Source organism: Lasioglossum baleicum, chromosome 2, assembly GCF_051020765.1.
Source record: "Lasioglossum baleicum chromosome 2, iyLasBale1, whole genome shotgun sequence".
Lineage (NCBI taxonomy): Eukaryota > Metazoa > Arthropoda > Insecta > Hymenoptera > Halictidae > Lasioglossum > Lasioglossum baleicum.
This window is the reverse complement of record NC_134930.1, coordinates 15,816,463-15,842,015: the sequence shown is the minus strand read 5'-3', so window position 1 is coordinate 15,842,015 and position 25,553 is coordinate 15,816,463. Positions and strand designations below refer to the sequence as shown.

The following is a 25,553-nucleotide window of genomic DNA, read 5'->3' as shown; positions in this document are numbered from 1 at the left end:
ACTTACACTGAAAGTTGAACACTGTATTATCCATGTTTAAAGATGACAATAAAATTACGTATAAATATAAATATCCTAAAAAATTACATATGAAAATTGTACAGAAGATCCTTTCACCACACTTTCATCATTATGACTTTATAATACAATTGTAGTTATAGTAATATGTCTTGACAGACGCCAGTAGTGATCGTATACAATAGTAAGATAGAAATTTGGGCCTGCACTATTAGTTTGCCATCTATAAAGACAACTTGATCTTTTTTAACTTATCAGATTAGTAGATTTAATATACATTTTTTAGCATATGATAGATTGAATAAAAAGAAAGATAAGGAAGAAAGGAGTACAAAACTTAAAGTTGTATAATTCTGTGTATCTCTCTAAAAAATATTATAAAGTACACGCTTTGGAACGTTTACTTGTAACCATTGCATTTTACAATTCGTAATTTACAACAAGTTACTTATTGTACAATTTTAGTGATCAAAGTTTACTTGATATTGACTAAAGCATATTGTAAAAAAAGATTCTCTAAATAGTGACAAAAATTCGCTTCGTATTTGCTACTGTGATTACAAGCATTTCGTACTTAATTTATACTTAATCACTAAAATGAACTCGTGAAAATTTGAATACAGTACGATGTATAAACAAAATATAAGAATTCATAATATATTATGAAATTTAAATTATTTTTGCTAATATAAATTAGAATAAATAATACTGATAATGTACAACGATAATGCTAACGCTGAAGGCTTTCTGAAGTCTTTAAAGAAATTTTCATATTCCTACATAAACAAATGATTAATAATGAAAGTACTATCGTACATTAATCGGATATATGAATGTTCTTATCGATTAATTATTAATATGTTAAATATTACTAGCATTTTATGTAGTAATACACCATACACAAACAAGCAGAATATTCAACATCTTAAAAAACAAATGCATCTTGTATTGATGCAAAAAAGATCTGATTTGTTTCAATAAAATAATTTGGCTTGACAAATACAACTGCATCGATATTATTGAATATCGTATATTTATACTGACGAGAGGATAGAATGCAATATATTAAATGCTCAATATTTATTCTTAAAAAATCTTAAATAAATATTTTAAATCGTTATTACAGTACGTTATTGCTCGTGAACACGAGCTGCATAAAAAGTTGGACTCAGCCTTAATTATATTGTATTACAAATATGCTTGCCTGTAAAGTTACTTTATTGATGGTTCATTTGACGTAAATATTCTGGCGTATGATAGTGTTGCTGCTGTACATGAGCAAGCGAGGGATGAATGGGCGACGGAAAGCATCGAACATGTTCGACGCTTGTTGCATCACTATCTCCGCTCTTCAAATACTTATTCAATACGGCAAAGATTTGCGAATTTAATACTTGAAATCTTCGGATTCTGTCCACCATCCTTTTCAGGTGCTGTACGACATAATGAAACACAAATGATTATAATATTCTAAAATCTGCAGTCTAGTTATGAACGTGGACACTTACGATTCCTTTAACATTTTCGTCTTTTCCGTCTACCCGTTGCACTCTTAGGATATGGTAACAGAAATCAAGAGCCTCGAAACGTCTTTGTTGGCCAAGTAGTACTATCATAGCACATCCAGCCCAATGCAAACCTTCCCCGAATAATTCTCTGCAATGGTAGACAATATTGTATCTTTGTTTCCATCTCATGTCCGACTGTAAGTCATTTCTCGGTTCTGTGTTGTGACTTAGACATGAGCAGGACACTATTTTTTTGTGGCTTCAAACAGCGAAGCTGAAGATGCATTGGTCGCCGAGAAGGGTAAACAAAACTTCTTTATTTCTCATTATTTTTTAATTAGACTTTGACCAACTTATTCTTGGTATTTTTCTAATGAAAATATAATTGCAATTATATTGACTTGAACCATGAAAGTTTTGGACGCAAAGAAGGACAGTGTATGGGAAAGAGACATGGAGAGTCTTGCGCTGTTCTTCCTTGCGTAAATATCATCGGACTTATATCATATTTGGTATCATTTTTATTAGAAAAATGTCACAAATAAATTGGTGCAAGTTTCATAAAAAAAATAATGAAATATGAAGAAGTTTTGCAATTGGATTAGTAGCTCACACCGATATACCCGCCCGGTATCGGATTATACTGCTCGGCGACCCAGGCAGCTCGAGCTTTTAGGCCCCTTGCGTAGCGACATACAGTTAAGTTTTCAACAAGACTTACAGTCGGACATTACTGTAATAAATCCTATTATAATGGTACACATGTGTTACTAACTCAACGGTAAACTCTGTTTCTCCGACGGGAATGCAATAAACAAATTGTAACGCGCTCCACAGTCTATGGAATTCTGTGCATTCGTCAACGTTCATCACTCCATTCGCCGGTGGAGGACCAACCCATATGGGATCGTCCAAGAAACTGCGCAATCTGCTAAGTACTACTTCGAATATTGACAAACCACAGCAAAGTCGTTCTCGAGTCAATAAATCTCCCTCTCTGGCAATCATTGCTTGCTGTAAGATTAACAATTTCCCAAATAATGTATAATATAGAAGACGAGTATTTCATACTTTTGATCACTTACCTTAGCTGTACCTAGTTTATCTACATTCGGGACGATCTGTAAGGCTGCGTACTTAGCTTCAAGTCGTTTCTGTTTAGTTTCCGGCTTTTCGCCCTCTGAAAATACAATTGTTGGAATAGTTGGTAGGTTCACCGGTTGCTAAATGTAACAGTGCTGTTCTTCAGTTTGAGATTGTACCTTTGCAGTAAGGCCTAGGCAATATATTCTGAAACGGCGCCGCATGTAACAAATCGCAAACTTCTTCTTGCGACAAAGCTTGTTCCATTAAGAGACAAAACAGAATCGTGTTGCCGAATTCTCGGAAATTATGGAAGAGCTCAGTTTTTGCATCAGGATATTGCACGATGTCGTTCAATTGAGCATGATAATATCCCAAGACACCTGGAGATCCATAATCGTATCTAGGAAGTTTGCAAACTTTTGGCATAGCCTCCATTAGGGTCTTGGTGAACTGGTGTAAGCTCCCTTGAATCAGAGATTTTACTATCTTCAGAAGCTCTTCCATGACTACTGCTATTCCTTGGTAACCGAGGAGCTTGCACATTGTTCGAAAGTGTTGCGGACCAACGAACCCGCAATACTGTCCGTACTGTGTGCTGTATGCTAAATTCAACTGTTTACTGCCCCAAAGATAATGATGCGACATTTGCGGTGGCTTATCTCGATGGACTGGCTGTACAAATTGAAGTCCTCGACATTTTACAAACCTGTTAAATATATTTCAAATATGAGACAAACACTTCAATCTACTGTACTGTAAAAATACCTGTTTGTTGCTGCGTTGTAACAATAATTTGGCAAGAAGTCATAATTCAGTTCCCAAAAGACATGAAGCGTGATTCGCCCATAAGGGGCCAAAACATTATGATTAGCTTCTCTGAACATTGCATCATACTCGTCTAACGCAAGCCATTTACTTAAAAGTTTATGGGTAAGACGGTTGACTTGTAGAAGTCCTTCTAATTCCTGAAGCACGCGACATAAATCAGTTGTACATTCATTTTAAATTACAGTAGAACCTCGATTATCAGGGCCTCTGATGTTCGAATTCTTTATCATCTGAATACTTTCCACAAAGAATTAGTTTGCGTCAAACCAACCCATACGCTACACGATTTACTGCACACTTCAATAAGGATTAAATTCAGCACTGAAATTATGTAATTGTTGCATTATCCGAAAAATCATGTTCCACTAATTAGCACAGATAATCGAAGTTCTACTGTACATGTAAGACTGAATCCGAAACATTCAATCATTCAACTTACTACAACTCCTGTGATATCGCCAGACTCGAATTTACTAATTGCTAAATCCAACGATTTCTGCATGTCCGCGTTAATACGCTGGGTAATCAACTTATTCAAGTCGATGCTCCTTCCCAACAATTGAACATGTCTTTGTTTCAATAATGTTTCATATCTGTTGGCACGAGGATATGGAAGTAGGTATGCTCCGAGAGCGACACACTCTACTCGGAACCTTTTGTCTAACAATATACTCGAGGCTAATTGCTTGTAATGAGCGAAAACTTGTTCGCTAAGCTTGTAAACGAATTGATCAAAACACAAGTTCACTTCAGCTTCCACTTCGTCGTAAAGAAATTGTTTACGGAATATTGTCAGTGCATATAATGCACTATCATTGTACAAATCCAGTGGATACAGAACATATCTGAAAGTACAATGATATATTCATAAACATACATAGATATTATACGTACCGGCAATTACGAAAATGGTGTAAGTCAGAAAGCAAAAACAATTTCGATTTTCATGTTTTTTTTTCACGTCGTAATCGCCGACACATATTAAGTAAACTTACTCCATCATCGATGGTTCTTTGCTTCGCAATATATGATCAGTCAATATCCATGGCATAGACATCTCGATGGGGAACTGAAACATGCATCAGTAAATTATGATGGTGTTGAGAATTCACTTCGGCATTAGTGCAGAATAGTACGAGATTCAACTAATTACAAACCCCAAGTGTTAATAAAATAATTAGAGGAACCACACAGTTGTACGTTCGTAAAAGTACAACGTTAGAAATATTATGTGCTTCAAGAATGCTACCATCACATAAATATACATTGATTTCATCACTTAATGCATGCTACATAGAAAATAATTAGTTGAAATCAAATAAACGATTGAACGTGCTATTCGTCGGATTTCATTTTCGTCTTTCATGTCCGTTACTGTGCTTGTGTTATAAACGTGCAACTATTTCGTAAAATACTCCTCGATATTGTTCTTGAAGCTGATGTAAAGGACGAACACAAATATTTACATAAACTATCGACAAAATAAACTTCAAACACGACTAATACCACACTTTGAAATGATCATTCTTCAAATTGTCAGTAATACAGAGAATAGATCTTCTATCTATACAAAATGCAATTTGCAACATGGATAAATGCAGTGATAATGAAACCAGTAAACCATATCAATGGTTGTATACTGCAGTAAGTTATAAGCGGAAGCAACGTTGCTACAATCACTCGTGTCTAACAGAGTACCTGGATACGTTTCTCCATGGTGATCAAGTCGCTGCACTCTTCATTATGCTGGTGACGTACTTGGCATTTCTAGTCATGAAATCAAGCACACAAAACGCTATTTTTGATAGTATTTTTCATGTAGTAATACAAGGCGTAGATTACTTCTATGTTTATCAAAGATAAATCAAGGTAAACGAAGTAAAAACACCGATTTACATTTTCCATTTAAAGATATCTTTGCATGTCTCTGAGCATAGAGTAAAAAAAAAATAATACCAAAGGAGTTTTCAATTACCTGTATCTTTCGTCCCATGGTCATCTCTAGATAAAACTCTCTGTACCATAATTGGGACAAATCGCAACAGTCTTGCAATGATTCTACAAATAAAAAGAACATAGTAGAAATATGTATCAATGTTTGTATCAATCTAATAAGTTCCCCTTTAATTGTAACTTCTGGTCTATAACGAATTATAATTAATTCTATTTACCGCCAAAATTTAAGAGGTAACTCCAATAAAAACTAGTTTTATGAAACTGGTCGATCTGGACAAGATACTGGCCATCAATGTCCTTTCTCAGAGTACGTTTTCCACCACTCTTATCAGCTATTAATGATTCCAGCATAGTACGAACCATGTAAAGTTGAGTTGAAGAAGGCCCTGAAAACAAATTCTTTTAAACAAAATTGAGACTTCGCGATGTTATAAAAAGGAATTGTCTTTGCATAATTGTCTTACCAACATTCCTTCGTGGCACCTTAATACCAAATCCATTGTCAGGATCTTTCTTTCCCTTTAAAGCAGGATCTCCTAATGGTTCTACTCCGAAATGCCAATCTGCACAAGTTTCTCTCACAGACACGATTATACTGAAAAAGAGAGCAACGAACAATTTAATTCATGGATCAAATAAATATATTATATTTATATATATATATATAAAGGTATTAAAAGTAAGTAAGCAATATTGTACAAACCTTCGGATGAGATCCTTTTTATTTTTAATGGCTTTGCGCAGTGGTTCTCGCAAAATAAGTTGTACGAAATCTTGCAGTTCTGCGTATATGTTTCTACGTATTGCATCAATGAAAACCGTTTCTATGCGCGCCATTAATACTTGCAGCCCCTTGATCATTGCGATCACTTCTATTAGAGCAAATTTTTCTTCGTCCGTGTAGTTGTAACGTGTAGCCTACCAAAACGAAAGAAATCAATATACACGATTTTATCAGAATTTATAATTAATGTAAATTCCATGTTACTCTTTCATATTCTTCGGCTTCCTGTGGACATTCCTTGTTCATGTGGTGATCAGTAGGATGAAGCAGCTTCCAACTATAAAGTTCTGTTACTACACTTGTCCATTGTGACAATAACTGCAATCCGCGTAAAGCTAATTCAGCAGTTTCTCTATTTTCTACATCACTGCCGCATTCTTTGTACGTGGTACTCACTTCGTTACTGTACCTGTATCGAGATTTGTAAATAACTATTGTTTCTTGCAAGTTTTTAAACAAAACCATCAGTATACATATATCGTTACCTTGCTAATTCGCTAATGTATTTCACATGATCTTCTCGGATTTGTGGCAGATGTACCATAAGATCTGCTTGCGGGCTTATACTGTTTGACGAAGAAGACAATGGCCACCTTGATGCATCAAAGTGTTTCGAACGTTTGATGTAATTGAAAGGTGCAATTTGCATGTCACCAAACAGCGGCACCACTTCCAGATTTTTAAAAATTCTATCGATCCGATCCAATTTTAATTTCTTCTTCTGATCTAATTTATTGATATTGCACAATTCGCTATCCATCAAAAATAGCCCAAATCCCATGACCTTTACCAACATGTGTTTCTCGTTTGGAGTCAAGTACATTTTAGTCTCAAACATATGGACGCATATGTTGACCACATCCGCAAGTAACTCTTCGTATCCTGCAATTTTCTCCAGATTTTCTTTCACCGTATCGCGAATTTTATTTTGGGTGGCTAGAAACATCGATAAGTTTTGCGACTCCTGTAATGTTTGGGAATCGGACATCACTTTAAGAAACTGTGCAGCTCTGGAATCAAAGAACACGATCAGACAATAGGCTCTCTAACATGATAACATAGAGAGATAACAATTACCTCCTATAAGTGGAATAATCATTTTTCACACTAGATTTCATGTTCTTCAATTCGTCCAAAACTGCAAACATATTGATGAACTTTCCCAATGTAAGCAAATACGCTTCGGAAACAAAATCTTTCCGTTTTTCATGATGACACAAACGTTTCACCTCCCCGGAGAACCTTTCAATCGCTTTTCTCTACAAAATAAGAAAATTGAGATTATATGTATGTATAGATATGGATAAAATGATGAAGGGGTTGAATACTCACTTGAAAATACATAAAATTAAGCAGCTTATTTACTTCCGGTGCTAATACCTCTACAGTCTTTTCATAAATTTCTACTCTGTTTGGTTGTTCATTTGATTTCGGTTGTGGAATTGCACGCGAACAGCATCTCCATGTATACAACATAACAGCATGTTTTAATCCTTCTTCCAATAGTTCATTCTTTAAAGTAAATATATTTATCATCATATTAAAATCTGTTAGTCGTCGTCTATAGTATTTACTATAGTCTGTAAGTACAGAGTAAAATAATTTGTTATTCTTACCAAGCTCGCATGAACTGTAGCTTCTTCGATATATTTAGCTATCCCCGTAACAAAACCATTTCTATCTTCAAAATTAGTATCAAAATTGGCTTGATATACTACAGAACACGGTTGTGCTTCAATGCACGGCTGTTCGTCCGGCAAAGTAAACTCATCGAGCACATCGACATTGGACAAAGCATCGCCCAAAGTTACTTTATCGGTAGTCATTTCAGCCTAGAAGTAAACCTGCATAAGTAGAATAATTATTTGAATTATATAGAAATATATAATTAGACATTATAATTGTCTTTTTAAAATTATCTACGTATATATTCACGAACGTGAAATTTTTATAGAGATATACAACTAAATTATAGATCCTCGGTGATCGCGTATAAAAAACGGTATAAAATAATTATCATTCGTAACGTTACTTACCTCTAAGGAGGTTACAGTGCCTAGTAGCTTATTTAAGTATACTAGAAACTTATACTGCTCTACAGGAAAACGAAATAGTTCATAAAAAATTCACGATATAATTAACACATTTTGACACAATTTCGAACTGTGCTACGAATCTATCGAATTGAAAATCTAATACTCCACCCTCCCACTAGAAAACATACATGGGATGATTATCCTATCAACAATACTCAAGCCTTGCATATGTACAACAGTTTCATATACTACTGTAATGTGTCCTTGTGAATGTATATGTATATATGTGATACATATCAGTAAATATATATATTCCGCATTCTGCTTAGTTCCCACGTCCTTCGTTAAACAATTTCCATTTAAAATGACTTATGTTACCTCGCGATGACTATAATTTCGTTAACACTTCGAAACTATCTGCTTGTCAGAGTATTATATGCGTATATATATACATATTTTAGATACATATTGCACACGACGATATAACTATATATATATTGCGATTACTATAAAAGGTTTTCGAAATCGAATATCAGAGGAATATTAATCTATTTAATTCAATTAATTTGTAGAACAAGATTATGACTTCTACATCGCACCACCGACTTTTAATCAGAACACATTTTGATTATCAATGCGTGTTCAAACATTCTATTCGACGTCAGAAGTCAATCAATGTAATCGAAATGTTCATTTTTTTAAACAACTACCACGGCATGCATGATTTGAATAATTCTTTTTTTATATTTTTGCCGAAAAATATGATAAAAATAATATTTGTGCTACACAGAAATTGTACTTTTCATAACAAAGTATTTTTGGTGTTCAATTTCCGTGTATAAATGTAACGCATATACATATAACGTGCAGCATGTTGTACTGACAATGAGCTAAAATAATGTCTCTGTTGCAAACGATTAATTGAGAATTGATATGCGATAGACAATTGTGCAGTTGTGTCATTATTTGTGATATGCTAGTACAAAAGAACAAAATGTGTGGCCATCAGTGGCAGTGGTCATGAACACTATTTAAACTCTGCCACAGAGAAAACTATTGTAGTACGAAAGTGAAACTCCAATATCTTTACGTAACGAAACTCCGCATTCAAGTGTGTACGCAGAGAAGAAATCCTCTTTATCTACAGGTACTAAACACGTTCCGTAAATTACATTTGATTACATTATATAATTATACTTAATTTTTGATTTCATGATTTGTTTTCAAAGTCTTTCCAATTTATCAATCTCAGTTTTCCTTGCTTATAGTAGACTGCGGATTTTCATGCAATTTTTAATCTTTTGTAGGCAAATGTTGAGAAAGTGGAAACAAATAAAAATCGTACTAAATTCTGTCATATTTTACATCCTAGCATTTTTGAAAATTTTCAAAAACGATATTTGCATAAAGATCCGCATCTACTTATTACTTACTATGAGATTTATATACATTTAAATTAGTTTTGAACTGTAAGTAGTGCTTCAAGGTCACCAAAGTCAGAGGCACGATTATCAAATATTTTTATAAAAGTTTTCCCTCTGGTCTACAATTCTGCATACTAGTCCGCGTCTGACACTCATTGTCAGTACGTCACAGTATGTCAGTGTCAGTACAATACAGTACAATACAGTGCAGTACAGTACTCAACTCAGTATGTCATAGTTCGTCAACAATTGAACTATTCAAAAACTTTTCATGTTGAATTCGTAGCGGAACAAATTGAACTTCAACAATATCGTGGAGAAGTTTAGATGAAAAATTTATAGTGGTAGTAAACCTTGAATTAAAAAATATAAAATAATTTGTATAAACAAATACGAATACATATCGGAGCTGTACAAAATCTAATGTGTTAACAGAGAGTGGTGTTAAATGCATATACCTGACTAAAGCACATATGAAAAATGTCGGACAAAGTGATTATAAATATTTTAACTTTAAATTGTTGGTAAGTAATTATTCTATAATATTTGTATTCAGAGTTTATTAATGTACATGTATTTTTGTACTTTCTTATCATTGTGTACATCTTATCTATTGTAGGGGTATACCATATGTTTCGAAGGACAGAACAGGCCGTATGCAAGCGATTGCTGAGAAATTTGCCAGCGAGAACTATGACATTATTTGTCTACAAGAAGTATGGTCTGTTAACGATTTTAAGATGCTTAAAGCCAAGACGGAAGAACAACTACCTTATTCGCATTATTTTTATAGGTATTTATATCATTAGTATGCTGAAAATATCATTTTTAAATAATATGACGTTACACAAATTAACATTTATTACAAGACTGTGGATATTTATGCAATTTTCAATTTTTATAGACAAATTTTAAGAAAGTGATACCAAATAAAATTCTATTTTCATTAGTAATAGCATTTGTAGATCCAAAATAAATAAAAATCGTACAAAATTCTGTTAAATTTAATACTCCAGCATTTTTAAATGCATAAAGACCCACTGTCTATTCATTACGTTTACATTGAAATCCTTTTAATTATGCATCTAGTGGCGTGCTTGGATCAGGGATTTGTATCTTATCGAAGTATCGCATCGAAGACGTAATGTTCCATAAGTGGCCTTTAAATGGGTATGTGCATAAAGTACACCATGGAGATTGGTTTGGTGGCAAAGGTGTTGGACTTTGCAGGCTTAAAATTCATGATTTGAATGTTAATCTTTATACTACACATGTAAGAGCGACTACTAAACTTTCCTGGTTTCTGTATGTTCTTTAAAAATTATATTTAATGTATTGGATGTTTTAGTTGCATGCGGAATATAGTAGTAACGACGAATATCTTGCACACAGAGTTTTACAAGCATTCGATACTGCCCAGTTTGTTAGAATGACTTGTGGTGGAGCTGATTCTGTGATATTGGCAGGTGATCTCAATACAGAGCCACAAGATTTGGCTTATAAAATCATTTGTGGTGTTGCCGGCTTAACTGATGCTTGCTCAAGTGTTTCAAATAATTTAGGGACGAATATGTGTGCCAATAACAGTTATACTAGTTCTAAAATTGCTAGGAAATTCCCAGATGGAAAGCGTATAGATCATATTTTATATTTGGGCTCAAAATTTCATAAAGTATGTTGAATAATTTTTACAATTATCATATTCGAATCATTAAGTACCGTGTAATATTACCAACAATGTATTACTTATAGGTAGAGGTAAAAGACTTTCATCATCCTTTTCCAGTACGAGTACCTCAAAAAGACTTCAGTTACTCCGATCATGAGGCTATTATGGCTACTCTAAGTATTAGCCCTGGTAAGATAAGTGAAGTAACGCATTAAACAATTAAAACATTGTTCTATAAAAAAAATTGGTGAATCTGCAGAACAGCTACCTACAACATATCCCAAAGTCATCGAAATCGAGTAGTAGGTAGCTGTTCTGTAGGTTCGCCGAAATATTTTATGCTTATTAATAGACTGCGGATCTTTATTCATTTATGAAGAAATTGGTCGGGTGAAATATAAAACAGTAAAGGATTAGGAAAATTTAAAAAGATCGTAATGTTGTTTTTAACGCAACAAAGTCATTAAGGGATGAAATCAATTTTTATTTTATCCCTGCTTCCCACAATTAATATAGAACATTTTCATTTTGCATAAAGATCCGCAGTCTACTTATTAATATTACTTTTTCAGGTCAGTCTGAGCCAACAAGTATAGACGTTAAAGATTTATTGAAAGGAGCTTCAAGTATATGTGAATCATCGTTAAGAAGAGTTTGCCGACAACGCATTTGGTATTTAATATTTGCTATGATATTAATAGTTCCAGTGGTCTGGTCTATGGGATTTGATTGTACTATTGAGTCTGTATCTATAAGCATTGGGCTCAATGTCATTCGTGCTTTTCTGACTGCGATACTATGCTATTCTTTGTTCATGGGTACTATATGGAATAGTGCAGAAACAAACGCTTTAAGAGCAGGCTGTTTAGGGATGGAAATTTATTTGACAAATTTCTATAAAACATAAGAGTATGTACATACAATGCACAAGTACATAGTTTACTAAAAATTTTGACTTCCCTTTTAAACTATTCTTCGAATACACATTTGATAAAAAATATTCAATGATATTCTTATTGATAACAGAAGTATATTTCTTTATACAATGAATCTTAGCATTTCTATTCATTAAGATCTTCATTGTCATATCACTATAGGACAATAATCAAGCTGTATCGTTTAAAAAATTATTTAGAGCGTTCACTTATAAATGTGTTATGTCTACGATATTAGCAATATGTAGTCTGCGAATTTTTATGCATTTATCACAAAAATTGGTAGGCGACATACACTATAGTAAAAGAATTCAAGAATGTTATAATATTAATCGCAATTTATTGAAATGATTAAAAGATAAAATGAATTTGTATTATACTGTTTTTTTTTAATAATTAACGCAAAACATTTGCAATCTGCATAAAGATTCGCAGCCTTGTAATATGTATATTTTTCTTCAATACTCTTTTTCAACACCACAGTAGTAGATAATCTTATATATTGCGATATTAGTCATTACACTAATTAGTATTGCATTTATTTTCTATTAATATTATCTAGTAACATTAATATAAATTATCACAAAAAATAAAAAATACTTTCCAAACAAATTTTTTTCAATTACGATTGTTATATGAAATTTGTATATCGTTAAGTTCTTTATTAAAAATTCTGATTATATTTGGTATTTATTTATTTCATATCACATTCTTATATAATATATATAGATATATGTATATATATTATTGCAATATAAACAAATGATTATTGCCTATGAGATCTCCTAATAACTACATACTGGAGCAATATCTTTCAGTACAAATATATTTAAATATTGTGTAATATATTAACGTTATATGTTTTTATATGTGTGTATATATATAATATACATATATTTATATATATATATATAGTATATATAAATTTTTCTACAATTGATTATATACAATATAGACCATCTTGAGCAAAGAGGCTCCTAATAAATAAAGGGTGTATATATACGAATGTATATGTAATTGACTATGTAAATTGTACCCAAAGGAATATAAATAGTAAAACATTGCGTTTCAGGTATGTCACCATATAGCATTCAAGAAATACATGCTTCAGTAGGCAATAGTACTAAAAAAAAATTAAAATACGGAATGTAAAAACAATGTAGGCACTCTTTGGTTTTCCAAATTCAAGGTAATTGTTCAACATAATTCTTTGGGACCAATCCTGTCTTGCCATTTAATGTGCCTTCTAACCATCCTGGTTCCAAAGAGGCCTTTACTGTAATGGAAAATTAAATTCAGCAAATTAATCGACGTATAATTATCACACGGTAGACGCAAAGCTTTTATTCTATCTTATGTTAGAGCAAAAACTAGAAAGAGAAACTAAATTTTATTCGAATCGTTAATGTTCGCAAATTAATCTGTCATACCATTTGTAATAATTTGATTTGGTTCAAATGACAGCTCGCCATCGTTTTCTGCCAGACAGGCATATAAGGTACGAACTCTCCTAAAATGGTTAAATTCCTGCCATTAGAAAGCTGCGTTATAGAAATATTTACTGATCAACCTCATATATAAACTTACCAAATACCAGGTACTTGTCCAGGGCTTGAACGTCCACTACTCGGCGATGTATTAGCTCTATGGAAAATTGCAAATATTAAAAATTTAAGGGGGGGGGAGGGGTATGCAATCTCAACAGTACAAAAAAAATGTCAAATTCACCCATTTCGTTTAGACTTCCAAAATCGCATACTCCCTTCACTGAATATTATTACAGTCTTTCAATACGCGACTCGTTAGAGCCTCGAATCGCGGGGGATATATTGTACAATATGTATGTATAACAAATGTAATGAAAAGAATAATGTTATTTTGTCGAAAACTGAGCAAGCGAAAAGCACTTTGCATCACGGTACGTATGCAAATGAGCTAACGACCGAAACGATTACGACGAGGATGCAAGAAAGATAAGTGTCACTCGTTGCGTGGACAGCATACTAGGAAAAAATTAGATAAGGCGCCTACTAGGAGATAGCAGGCCCACTCCTTCCTCGTTGTAATCGCATCGAGTTATAAATCGTTTTAATTGCTGCGCTTGTTTTTGGCAGCGACGTGCCATGTTGGCCACCGGTCCGTGTGGCCGATTTCAAAACCACAGTGAAAAGAAATAATAAATAATAAACTTACACAGATACTGATGGATTATTCCGTTGAGCATAACTCGATGCATAATGTACAGTCATCATGGAACCACGCTTTTGTTTCACCGGTAAATCGGATGAAAATGAATGAGGATCAGAAGCAATTGACTCGCTTGAACTACTTGTGTTGCCACTCGTTAATACTGCACATACAAGGGCAGATATAAGTATAGAAAGAGCATTGCAGGATACATAAGAGCAGATAGTTAACAGAAATAAGATTAAGACAATAGTCGAATAACATTTACAAGGGATAATTCTAAAGTGACATCTTCAAATCTTAATGAAACTTTAGGTGAAAAATTGTTACTGCGGGTATAGTAATAGCGGTTGCCATCAGCCTCCGCTCAGAAAAATATGTTTCTAATATTTTTGCAAGAATTACGTCCTCTCAAAGTTTCATGAAGACCTGAAGATGTCACTCCGGGATCTTTCGATGTTAATAGATTAATAAATAGAAATGTAAGCCAAACCCATTTTTGAACCGATGGCCGAAATTAAAAATATATATGTATATACAAAATATGATCTGTCTTGCAAATATAAAACCCAGAGAGAAAAGAAAGAAGTTTTTAAAAAGGGCACACAACCTTTATCCGCAGAATGGTACATAACATTCGCGTTAGTTAACTTGACACGTCCACTTCGACTGTCTAAATATGTTGGCATTCTGTGACTTGTGTGTTCTATCTCCTCGTAATCGCCATTTTCCCGATCATCGACTGAGGCTGATTTAGTAACAACCGTTAAAGGCCCATCATAATATGTTCTTGTAACAAGCTGTGAAAATCAAGTTCCATTATTGCAGTAACATACCAATTTTGAACATGTAACATGTCTCAAGATAAGTTTCACTCGTTTCCAGGATTGCAACGGTGCGGGATGCGCCTTCTCATTTCTCGATAAATACAACACTACGATATAAAAATAATAAATAATACAAATATGGGATTTCTCAGTAGTCAAAAGCGCTAGGTATAAGATCAATCTCGGCAGCATAAAGCTGCGACAGTTACATACTGCCGAATAATGTAAATTACGCCGCGTTAACGTAAAAATAGAACTTGGCGATTGCGGCCTGGATTGATCTTTTATCTAGCACTTTTTACTACTGAAAAACCACATGAGAAGACGCATCTCGCACACTTGCAATCCTAGAAAAGAGTCTATCCCCTTAACACTAAGTTTACCGCGTTCCAATATTTTTAATTTACAATTATTGAGATTGCGAATGATTTTAATATTTGGAAAACTGTTCAACCGCGGGGAGTTAAACGTCACTCATCTTGAAACAACGTATGGAATAAATTGATATATTATGTATTACTTGTGAATGCGGGGAAGGTATGTTAGCGTGCATCGGGTGTCTTAAAAAAGGAGTGCCGTTTCCAGAAGACGTTGACCCATCCTCGACGTTGACACGTTGTGACTTACAAGGAACGGTACCTTTCGTGACCGGCGTTGAGCGTATTGTATCTGGTGGTGAGCTAGCACTTATTCTCTCATAATTTTCAATTAAAATTTCAACTACGATATTGTAAAATTTGATATCCATAATAGAAGCCACCGTTTCTTCCTCTGGTCTTAATAAAGACGGACCGAAGCACACGGCCAAATTGCCAATAGTCATTAAGTTTTTATCACTCTTCTTTGCCACACTGAAAACAAGAACGTAGTTATTCAGATTTAGGTGAACAATTATTTCCTGTGCCTGATGTCGCACAAATATGGGTAGAGTTCTAAATATCGACATCTACAACACATCCAAAAATCATCGAAATCGGAAGGTAGGTAGCTGTTTTGCAGGTTCACCGAGATTTAATCGGTGGAAATTTCAAAGCCTAACTAATATAAATGTATCGAATACAATGTTTACCTGCATAGATGTCTAATAAGACGGTTCAACATTTTGAAATTGTCAATCGGCAGTCGGTAAACAAGATTGTGAATATCATTTATACGTGCTTCTTTCATTTCTTGTTCTGTCGAATGCAATTAGATGGATAATTACTTTATATTAATACGATTTAAGTGTACATAAATAAAATTTTAATAGAGCAATTAAAAAAAACTTTAGAAACAATATTTACTCACTACGTTGCAACAGAGTAAAAGTAACTGTTTAATTTGAGGATTTTAAATAAAACAATATTGTAGAGAATACCTATACGCACTCGCAGCTGAAATGAAACTGTTATAGTGTCGGAAGGTCATTAATGGTTCAGATAATGTCCTTAGATAAGTTTTGAGCGCGCTGGTAATGGTTTTACTTTCCCACTCGAAGCGATCATCCATATTTAATTTTTCTAATTTCCTTCTATCTAATCCCATCGCTAGAAGCTTATTTACTTTTGATGCGACACCAACTACCCGGTATAAGCCTTGTTCTTCAAGACCTAAAAAAGAAAGGAAATAGACAATACTTTATTTAAAAATTCATTTTGAATAACGAATATAGTTCGGGAGACAATCGCGTGAAAATTGTAGTAGTCCATGTGAAATTAGGGGGGGGGGGGGAGGAGTTTAAGTCATCATTTTGCCGGTTTTGAATTTTTTTTTAGAAATGACAGGCCTTCGAAATTTGCAATTTTTGTCCATTTTGGCGAAAACGGGTCTCACTTACAAATTTTTATTTCAGAAACTGTTTGCCCGATTGAGGTATATTTTTTTTTTTATTCGGAAAGGATTGGGCTATTATAAAATAATTTTTTCAACCTCGATAATTAACTTGTCAAGAAATGTAAACAAATTCTTTTGTTACGTTTTTTTCGATGAAGGACCAGAATTATTTAAATTTTGAAAAAATATGGTTATATTCCCTGAAGTTTCCCCTTCAAAATGAGCCCTTGAAAACGATGGCGATTTGAAAATAGGTGTCACAATGAGCTGGAAAAGGACGTGGTGTGCCCCCGTTTCACGTAGAGGCGAGTCGACACCGAGAGAGAGGCACCGTTATTCTGGTCACTTGTCTATACCTGGTCTGAAAACAATACCAGCAGACCGTGTACGACTAAAGGACCCTATTTACATCTCGAGAACAATATTAGTAACCCATCATTTCAGAATGACCCATTATACTTTCGGGAGCTCGACATTTCTCAACCGAGAATTCCCGACATTTTGGGTTTTTGCACAAGCCTGTTGCGAACATTACCTCTGTCTTCAAGTGCAGCGATGCATTTTGAAACAAACATAAAGCCTGTTTCGTCTAAGACATTTTCTTCAGATTTTGTCGCTGCACCTCCTACTACTGGACAATTCTAAAAATTAAAAATAGTGATTATTTGTTTGGTTGTAATATAATTTGGAATAAGTGAAACAAAATCAAGTACGTACCGGTTCTTTACCATCCATGGCATCTAACCATAATTTCCTGTCTTCCTCAGAAAGTGCTTGGAATGTATATACAACATTTGGTCTGAAAGAATGAAGGCGTCGTAAGTATTACTAATAAATATACGCATATAAACATACGTATATAATGTAAGATACTTCTCACAAATCGCTAATGTGTATGATACGACGTTTTCTTTGAAGCATCACATTTCTGATACTATATTCTTCTAATACAAATGATGTATTAGAAGATGGAGAGAAAAAATATTTTTGGTGAAATTTGATAATAGGTACATTTAAAAATTTAAAGGTACAAACTCTCTAAATAAGAAAACAGAGGGGAGTATGGTTCATTTTATTCGTGAGTTCGAATCTCTAAAGTTATGAAAATATGGCTAAAAGTAGGTCATCTCTATCACCTACCTTATATTCCCAAGAATGTAAAACGTATCAAACTTTGAAGAATAGACATTTAAACATAAAACATAGTATCTGGTTAGATAAGTTGTTTGAACCGCCGTATTCCAGATTTTACTGTCAAAAAATGTACGAAATATTTGTCAGATAACATAACTGAATGGTACTTACTTATCGAGAGTAGTGATGTCAAAGCAGAATCGTTTCTCAATTGTGTCCGACGTACGACGTACACAAGATGCCAATGTAAAAATTTCTTTACTACTCTATTAACACGCAATCGACATAAATGATTAAACAAACGAAATCACAGAAAGTTGTTAAAGTATTGTTCGGTTTCACTTACAAACTTTCCTGTCAGCTGATTGTAAGGTATCATTGTGAACTCCTTTTTGTCTTTCTGATATGTACAATACTGCTTTGTCCATGTTGTACCAAACGCTTCTATTAAGTTGAACGTTTATATGATAAAGCGCATGGCGAACGTTGAAAATTAAATGACAATGAAAGATATACTTGCTTTTTTCCATAAGAAATAAGTATCCTTCTCGTGTGTAAAATTTGTTGACACCAGTTTCCACAGCAGACTATAAAAATGTTACCAATATTAATATATCTACCATTAACGCTGTATTGGGTACTTTTTTTTGGTAATAGTTATATTTTCATGGTAAAATGATTGAATTATTGATTGCTCTTTGAAAGAACGCGTTACATACCTTTTTCATATCCTTCATTTTATTCATAAGCGATTCTGTTTTATCCCGGGTAGCAAGGAAATTTTCTCTAGTCTTGTAAAACACACGCACACACATGAAATTCAGAATTAGTAAGCTATTTATCATGCTGTTACCCTAATCGTATTTGCACCACACAATACTTTAGTAAGAAGTTATGGCTAAGTACTTCTACAAGTTGTTGAACTTTAACAATCAATTCGATTATGATGACTATCAAATTATTAACACAAAATATACTGTCAAACGCCACACAAAACTTCATAAACGCCCAAAATTATAATATTCCCAAATTACTCTTTTCAAATATTTAGGATATGCTGAATCACATTCTTACGATGTAAATTATGATCACTTTTTTTCCTTCATAGTTACAGTATAAAAAAGAAACACTGTAACTTGTTTGTGGACGAAAGTCTGTAGAAATTAGAATGTGAAACAACAATATATTTAATATATTTTGGTAAATCAATGTTACAATGCATAAAGCAATTTCTTTGCCATTTAAGTAGTGCTAATGTAAGTAATAAGTTTTAGGTTCGTGCCTCTGTAATACTAATGCTCCTCTCATGAATTTTTAAGCAAATGGTTATCAAATTTAAGAAAATACTAACCTTTTGTATTTTTAGTTGTAGTTCAGTCATATAAGGCTTAAAATCCTTTGCGACTTCATGGCCTTGATGATAAAATGTTAACCAACCAAACATGAAACCCAACAGCTGAAAAGAAAAGTTAACATTCTCTGTAAACAAATTATTTCTAATAGGAAATACATAGTAGTCTTAACAACAACTTACAGTTTCAACAAATTCAAACTTCTTCCGTTCTTGTACTTCTTGAAGCAAAAATACATATTCTAAACTAGCTTGACAAAAATGTCTTTCGGCCATTTCCAATGTCGCATCAGCCTGGATATAATAAATTTTTTATTAGACTAATTTGGTCAATTATTTATAGCTTTCGCTTAGTATAAGAAATAGCTGTACCTCTTGAAGTACATTGTCTTGTTTTTTAGTGGACAAATTTAGGTAGCGTTCTTGACTTTGACAGAATTTAATGGTTTGTTTCTCAAACTTCTTTTTACCATCCTGTAGAGATGAATGAATATAGTAAAAGAGGTCTTACAAATTATTCTTCCAGACATGTATTAACAAATTACCTTGACTCCTCCAATATGTTCTTTCCTAAAATTCTCCAGGGGCAGTATAATTTGGTCATAAGCACGTTCAAGCTGAAAATAAATTTTGCCAAAATTAAAGTAGCTCAGATATTAAAGAGTCGCACGATTATTTCTAAATCTATAAAATCGATAACACAGTGATTCTTCCTCAAATGTTAAAGTGTACACAGATAAAAATTATGTGTATATATGTGCCACACGTATCACGCATCAAATAAAAATTATAACAAGAAATTTCAATCATTAAAATAAGTATATACAAAAAATGGAGAACTTCTACTAATCTAACCTACAAGACTAAAATTCTTTTAACGTAACAATGTCAATGGTTTAATAATTAGTCTATTCTAATTTCTATGAATCATCATTCGTATAAAAAAAAGTAAACTAAACATATATAAAATATCACACTTCAGAATTAATCCTTATTCAAATTTTTCTTTAAGAACAAGTATAGCTTTTTCTTTATATGATAATGAAAGTAAAAAATATGCCTAAAATTGTTAAATAACATTGTATACGAGTCATCAAATGTAATACGATTAATATTCCTTAGTAAAGTTTTTCCAACTACAGTAGAACCCAGTTTATCTGGAAAATTCGTTAACAACATAAATAACACGAATACATTTTATGTATTTTGTTTATTGCACATTTTATATGTATACTTTCACAACGATATTGGTAGTATGAAGCAAAAGACTATTATATAGTCTATATGTTTGATAATCCAGATAAATCAAAAATTCGGATTAGCGGTCTCAGGATAAACGGAGTTCTACTGTAAATACCTAAACACTCTAACCACTAAAATAGAGTTTGTTTTGTCGTTATTATCAAACGGAAAGCTAGAAGATTGTTCGCATTACTAAAATACATTCCTCCCTTGTAAATGAAGGAAATCGTATGTATGTGATCTATGTTCACACACATGCATCAATCTGATTATAATAAATCAAGCAGAACAGAAGAAAGGACTCATTTCACATAACAAATGTTAAAACGTGTAGCTTACCCATAATATCATATAGATGAGTACATAATTGATTATAAAAAGTATGCTATTGTTGTAACAGTAGTACTAATCAAATGCTAACCAGGTTTTAGTTTCTTATGATTGAATCAAAAATTTTAATATGTTATGAAAGTTCACTCTAACGTGTAACAATTACATGCAATGGTTTAGTATCGTAAATCTGACTTTATTATTCCAAAGAGGGAGTATTAAAGAAAATTCTGAAAGACAAATCAGAAGCATTTGCTGTGTGCATTCAGAAAACACGAGAGGATATGTACATTATGAAATTCTAAATCATTTCCTATCTATATTCGATTTGAAACATATGCAACATAGTCGAAATCCATAAGCAAAATAGTGCAAAGAAAATATGACTTTGTTTGAAAATATGACTAAGAAATATACCATTAAATAACCAGGTAGAGCTCCTTCTATAAAAACAGAGTTTTTATAATCACATTTTTATAATGACAAAAAGAAATCATTGTAGTGATACGATAAAAAAATTTTTATAATTTCTAATTTGAGATATAATTAATATAAATATTTATAATATATCACATATGCCTGACAATTGATCGTCTAAGACATATTGTTTGTTTCTAATGATAGAGCGCACTGAAAACAATGCCTTCTTATATGGAAAGACAATTTTTTAATTTTCTAAACCACGCCTTTTTATTTCCATTTTCTTTTATATCTGACATGGAGGTTTTAAGTCTTTTAGTAGTCATACTGATAATACAGATGGTAATGATAATACGACAGATAAATGGCTGACCATAAAGACTCAATAACTTATTGGAATGTAAATATTAATTTCGAAAGAAATTCTTTGATTATACTGCTGTACATAACTTGCTGGTACATATAGGAATAAAATTATAGATAGAATCCCAGTGCAAATATTGTAATGTGTAATGAGTAATATGTGCTTAGGCTTGAAGGGAGTGTCTGCCCAGACTCGAAGGTCACCTTCAAGATATGAGCTTAAAAAAATAAAGTGCTTTTTCTACACTTCAAAGCGACGTATATTTACAGTGTCCTAAATAGATTTCATTTCAATGAATCATTGAGTTTTTATGTTGATTTGAACAATTTTAAATCAACTGTTTGTTTAACCATAAGATTCGTGTTTTTCGACTGTATCATTTTATCCTAAAATGTTTTGCTTTATCGTTAAAAACAATAAATACATTTCAGTCGATTGTATTAACAAATTGAGGAATTCTCAGATATTCTAAAGTAGAACTATACACTATTCACATGTATGTACTAAAAACATTGCATACCATGCGATCCCTTTCATCCTCTATTGATGCAATAAGTTTACCAAATTCCTTTAGGCTTTGAGATATGTGAGTTTCATCTTCTGTTTGTGTTTCCCCGATGCATTCAAAACTAAAGTTCTGCAATGTTTTGGAAAATGCTCTCTGGGCTCTGGACAAATCTAAAAATAATCATTCGTTCTGTGATTACAAGTAAAATCTTCGAACGAGCTTCTTTCTGTTCACGATACTATTTTATGGATCTGATAATAAAATATCCATGAAGAGACTCGAAGGGAAACAAAAAAAAATCCTTGTTTCACATACACTACAAAAAGAAATGTTACTTTTCGTATGAAGATTTACTTATAACATTGGTCACAAAATAAGATATCGAGTAAATAAATTATATGTACATATTAGTACAGTGATAAAACGTAACACAATAAAACACGGAAAATTTGCAAGTGCAAGAAAGAAATTCTAATAGCGAAAGAAAAATTAACAACCCATGGATAGACACACTTGTCATGGATCAATGGTAGAAATAAACACGTAAAACGCCTCGATTTCTTAATTAAAGGAAGGTGGTTAGTCACACAGAGTAACACGGTTAATTGTTGAAAAGATCGTTAAATATTCGAATGTTGCGAGTGAAATAAAGCTTATTGTGGGAAAAAAATCTCGACATAAGATATAACACGGTGACAGCAGCTGTTATAGAGACACACACCTTCTTATATCGATAGGATACAGACGATAATAAACTTACTTTTGGCAGCTAGCAAAAGATCTTTGACCTCTTTGATGAGCCGTTTAATCTGTTGGCTGGTCTTCTCCAATTCACGTTCATGATAATGAAGGTTTTCTCGAAAATAGGGACTATCGGTTAAGCAATCCGTAAACTCTAATGGTTTGAGGCCAATACCCATTATTCTTGATTGTGTGTTAAAGTTCGAAAGTCATTAAATAAGTTGGAACAACCGCACGAACGAGTCAACACTTAATAACAAGTATTAGATAGTACGATTGTTTAACGGAGACAGAAGAATTTTCTATCGCGGTGCACGCATCGAGTCACTTCGTGGCGGGAATGTTCTTAACGAAAAAACACAAGATCGGTCCGCAATAATTCTCCTGTTTATTGCTAGTCATGAACAAAGATACATTTTCCGAATCTCCGTTAAATACAAATCACCAGCGAGATTATATAGACTGGAATTTTGCGATGTCGATTAAAGATCACGTACCCTCTTTAGTCGTACGTGCGAACTACATTTTAAATGGCGGATCATTCGAATAACTTTACAATAACGCTAAGCTAACGACACTGTCTATAGCAAATTTGAATTCGCAATATCCACTGGGTGCTCCTCATAGTTCTCCGTCTTTGAAAAATATCAGTTTTTCTAAAAACAAGTCTGTTTTCCGCAAAACGATTTGTTGCTTTGGAAATGCACACTTCGGCTCTTTTTTTAAACATTCACAGTCAATTGCCATTTTCCAAAAAACGTAAGTAAAAATCACCCACTGGATATTGTAAATATCGAAAGAAAAGTTTGAATGTTTTTAGCAGTGCAGATTAGATTGTGAACATTTATGCAGATTTATGTACAGTTTTCACTGAACAGGACATTATTTCCTCTAGTGTGGGTTTTATTAGGTAAAAAAGTCAAATAAAAATGTTTTAAACGTTTACGAATTTTTTTATTTTCTTATACTTGTGTCAATTTATTCTTAGCAATGTTAATTACTGATACAATGTATCATACTAACAATGTTATTATTTAGATGAACCATGATCATACAAATTCCACAGTATATCAGGTTTGACTATTATATATTGGAAAAAATGTGTTTCAACGAACAATTAAGTAAAGATTTCTTTAATGAAATATTTGATCATAGTAAGTTAAAATTATGTGATTAACAGAATTCCAAATTAAACAATTAGGTCAGTGCTTTTCAATGGTGCATATTATAATAGTGAAAGTTTAATTAATTCAATTGTAACAATTAATTTCAGAATTAATTATCCTGAAAACAATAGAATTAATTGATTCAAATTATATTTTCAGTGATTGTGAATGAACTCTAAATTATCCCTTCCATAGAGAATCATTGTTGTAAAATGTATGCATACAAGTGTACGCCACCAATTATACATGCATCTATGTATTTGTGTATTTACACGCTTCCAATCAGCTCATGTTGCATTTGTTGCTTCTGAATAATTAGTGTAAAACTATGCAAATAGCGGCAAGATAATTTGACAAAAAACCTAATAGCTATTCATGCAGTTCTACATTTAAACAAAAGTGGTAGTTCCTATTTTCTTTCAAAACGCAAGAACTGACGTGTAATTTACAATATTATTCATTATAGAAATTGTTGTAAAGTACAACGTTATAGAGAAAACTAATTTTCTCGGTATATTTTCACTGCGTGATAGAAAGCGTTCATCAAAATATTGATACTTACTTAACAGTAGACAGATTCGTGGACAATTAGAAGCAAAATTTGCTTTCTTGAATCAACTTTAACCTTATACATTTCTCAAGCGACTCCAAATTTTTTTTACGAAATCGTATATTATTTGTATTACCAAAACTACATTGTGTTCTACGTTCTACCTGTCATGAATCGATCTTCAATACAAAATGTCTAGGTACGTCTTGTTGAACTTCTCAATTACAATTATAATTTTGAACATGAACAATGTAGCTGAAGAACGGTATCTCGTCGCGCACAACGGGCAACATTTTTAAAGTTATTAACGAAAAACGCGGCCCAATCAGAACGCGGCTACAGCGGACACTCAACGTATCAGAGAACTCTGTATATATGTATATATAGTATATACACTCTGTATACATATTAAATAAACATACACACACAAGTCATATAGTTATATTAATATTATTTTCACACTAACATAAATATAATATAGCAACAATAGAAATTTTAAGGACAAAGATTAATCCTCGCAACAAATTAATTCGAATAAATATTGAGTTACGCGGAATTAATCTTTTCCAGGGACCTTTTGCAAAATTATTCAAATCTTGCAATATTATTAACTTCTTTTATCAATTATCTTTTATGCGAATGTATTTTTTGAAGAGGTCAGTGTTCCACGCGGAACA

The 25,553-nt window shown here is 32.8% G+C and overlaps 3 protein-coding genes across 9 annotated transcripts; 1 reads left to right on the top strand and 2 right to left on the bottom strand.

Moving 5' to 3' along the window:
• Positions 1 to 178: 178 nt before the first annotated feature.
• Positions 179 to 8,638, bottom strand: Sra-1 (Cytoplasmic FMR1-interacting protein Sra-1). Of its 3 annotated transcripts, none has more exons than XM_076446766.1 (19): positions 8,217 to 8,638; positions 7,797 to 8,012; positions 7,513 to 7,692; positions 7,258 to 7,439; positions 6,666 to 7,190; positions 6,385 to 6,589; positions 6,100 to 6,314; positions 5,861 to 5,991; positions 5,612 to 5,782; positions 5,416 to 5,498; positions 5,139 to 5,207; positions 4,436 to 4,509; positions 3,880 to 4,285; positions 3,378 to 3,577; positions 2,789 to 3,318; positions 2,612 to 2,706; positions 2,302 to 2,540; positions 1,527 to 1,674; positions 179 to 1,451 (listed from the first exon to the last, which is right to left on the bottom strand). In XM_076446766.1, exons 2-19 carry the CDS (start codon positions 8,004 to 8,006, stop codon positions 1,236 to 1,238), a joined length of 3,879 nt encoding a protein of 1,292 aa, XP_076302881.1. In that variant the 5' UTR covers positions 8,007 to 8,012; positions 8,217 to 8,638; the 3' UTR covers positions 179 to 1,235. The 3 variants fall into 3 exon arrangements, with proteins under 3 accessions (XP_076302881.1, XP_076302875.1, XP_076302887.1); XM_076446760.1 differs by having other exon boundaries at positions 7,797 to 8,024; positions 8,217 to 8,637; XM_076446772.1 differs by lacking the exon at positions 5,139 to 5,207 and having other exon boundaries at positions 7,797 to 8,024.
• A 1,140-nt stretch (positions 8,639 to 9,778) lies between these two features.
• Positions 9,779 to 12,485, top strand: Nsmase (neutral sphingomyelinase). Its single transcript, XM_076446846.1, has 7 exons — positions 9,779 to 9,984; positions 10,076 to 10,164; positions 10,260 to 10,433; positions 10,730 to 10,913; positions 10,989 to 11,312; positions 11,393 to 11,498; positions 11,882 to 12,485. Exons 2-7 carry the CDS (start codon positions 10,121 to 10,123, stop codon positions 12,214 to 12,216), a joined length of 1,167 nt encoding a protein of 388 aa, XP_076302961.1. The 5' UTR covers positions 9,779 to 9,984; positions 10,076 to 10,120; the 3' UTR covers positions 12,217 to 12,485.
• A 634-nt stretch (positions 12,486 to 13,119) lies between these two features.
• Positions 13,120 to 25,119, bottom strand: Graf (GTPase regulator associated with FAK). Of its 5 annotated transcripts, XM_076446810.1 has the most exons (21): positions 24,889 to 25,119; positions 23,180 to 23,343; positions 22,432 to 22,589; positions 20,101 to 20,172; positions 19,928 to 20,029; positions 19,739 to 19,849; positions 19,556 to 19,660; positions 18,924 to 18,995; positions 18,725 to 18,791; positions 18,551 to 18,648; positions 18,376 to 18,470; positions 17,788 to 17,869; positions 17,606 to 17,711; positions 16,626 to 16,847; positions 16,328 to 16,433; positions 15,779 to 16,109; positions 15,042 to 15,231; positions 14,438 to 14,594; positions 13,832 to 13,888; positions 13,675 to 13,754; positions 13,120 to 13,520 (listed from the first exon to the last, which is right to left on the bottom strand). In XM_076446810.1, exons 2-21 carry the CDS (start codon positions 23,337 to 23,339, stop codon positions 13,429 to 13,431), a joined length of 2,463 nt encoding a protein of 820 aa, XP_076302925.1. In that variant the 5' UTR covers positions 23,340 to 23,343; positions 24,889 to 25,119; the 3' UTR covers positions 13,120 to 13,428. The 5 variants fall into 5 exon arrangements, with proteins under 5 accessions (XP_076302925.1, XP_076302935.1, XP_076302919.1 ...); XM_076446820.1 differs by lacking the exon at positions 23,180 to 23,343; XM_076446804.1 differs by lacking the exon at positions 24,889 to 25,119 and having other exon boundaries at positions 23,180 to 24,882.
• Positions 25,120 to 25,553: the final 434 nt, after the last annotated feature.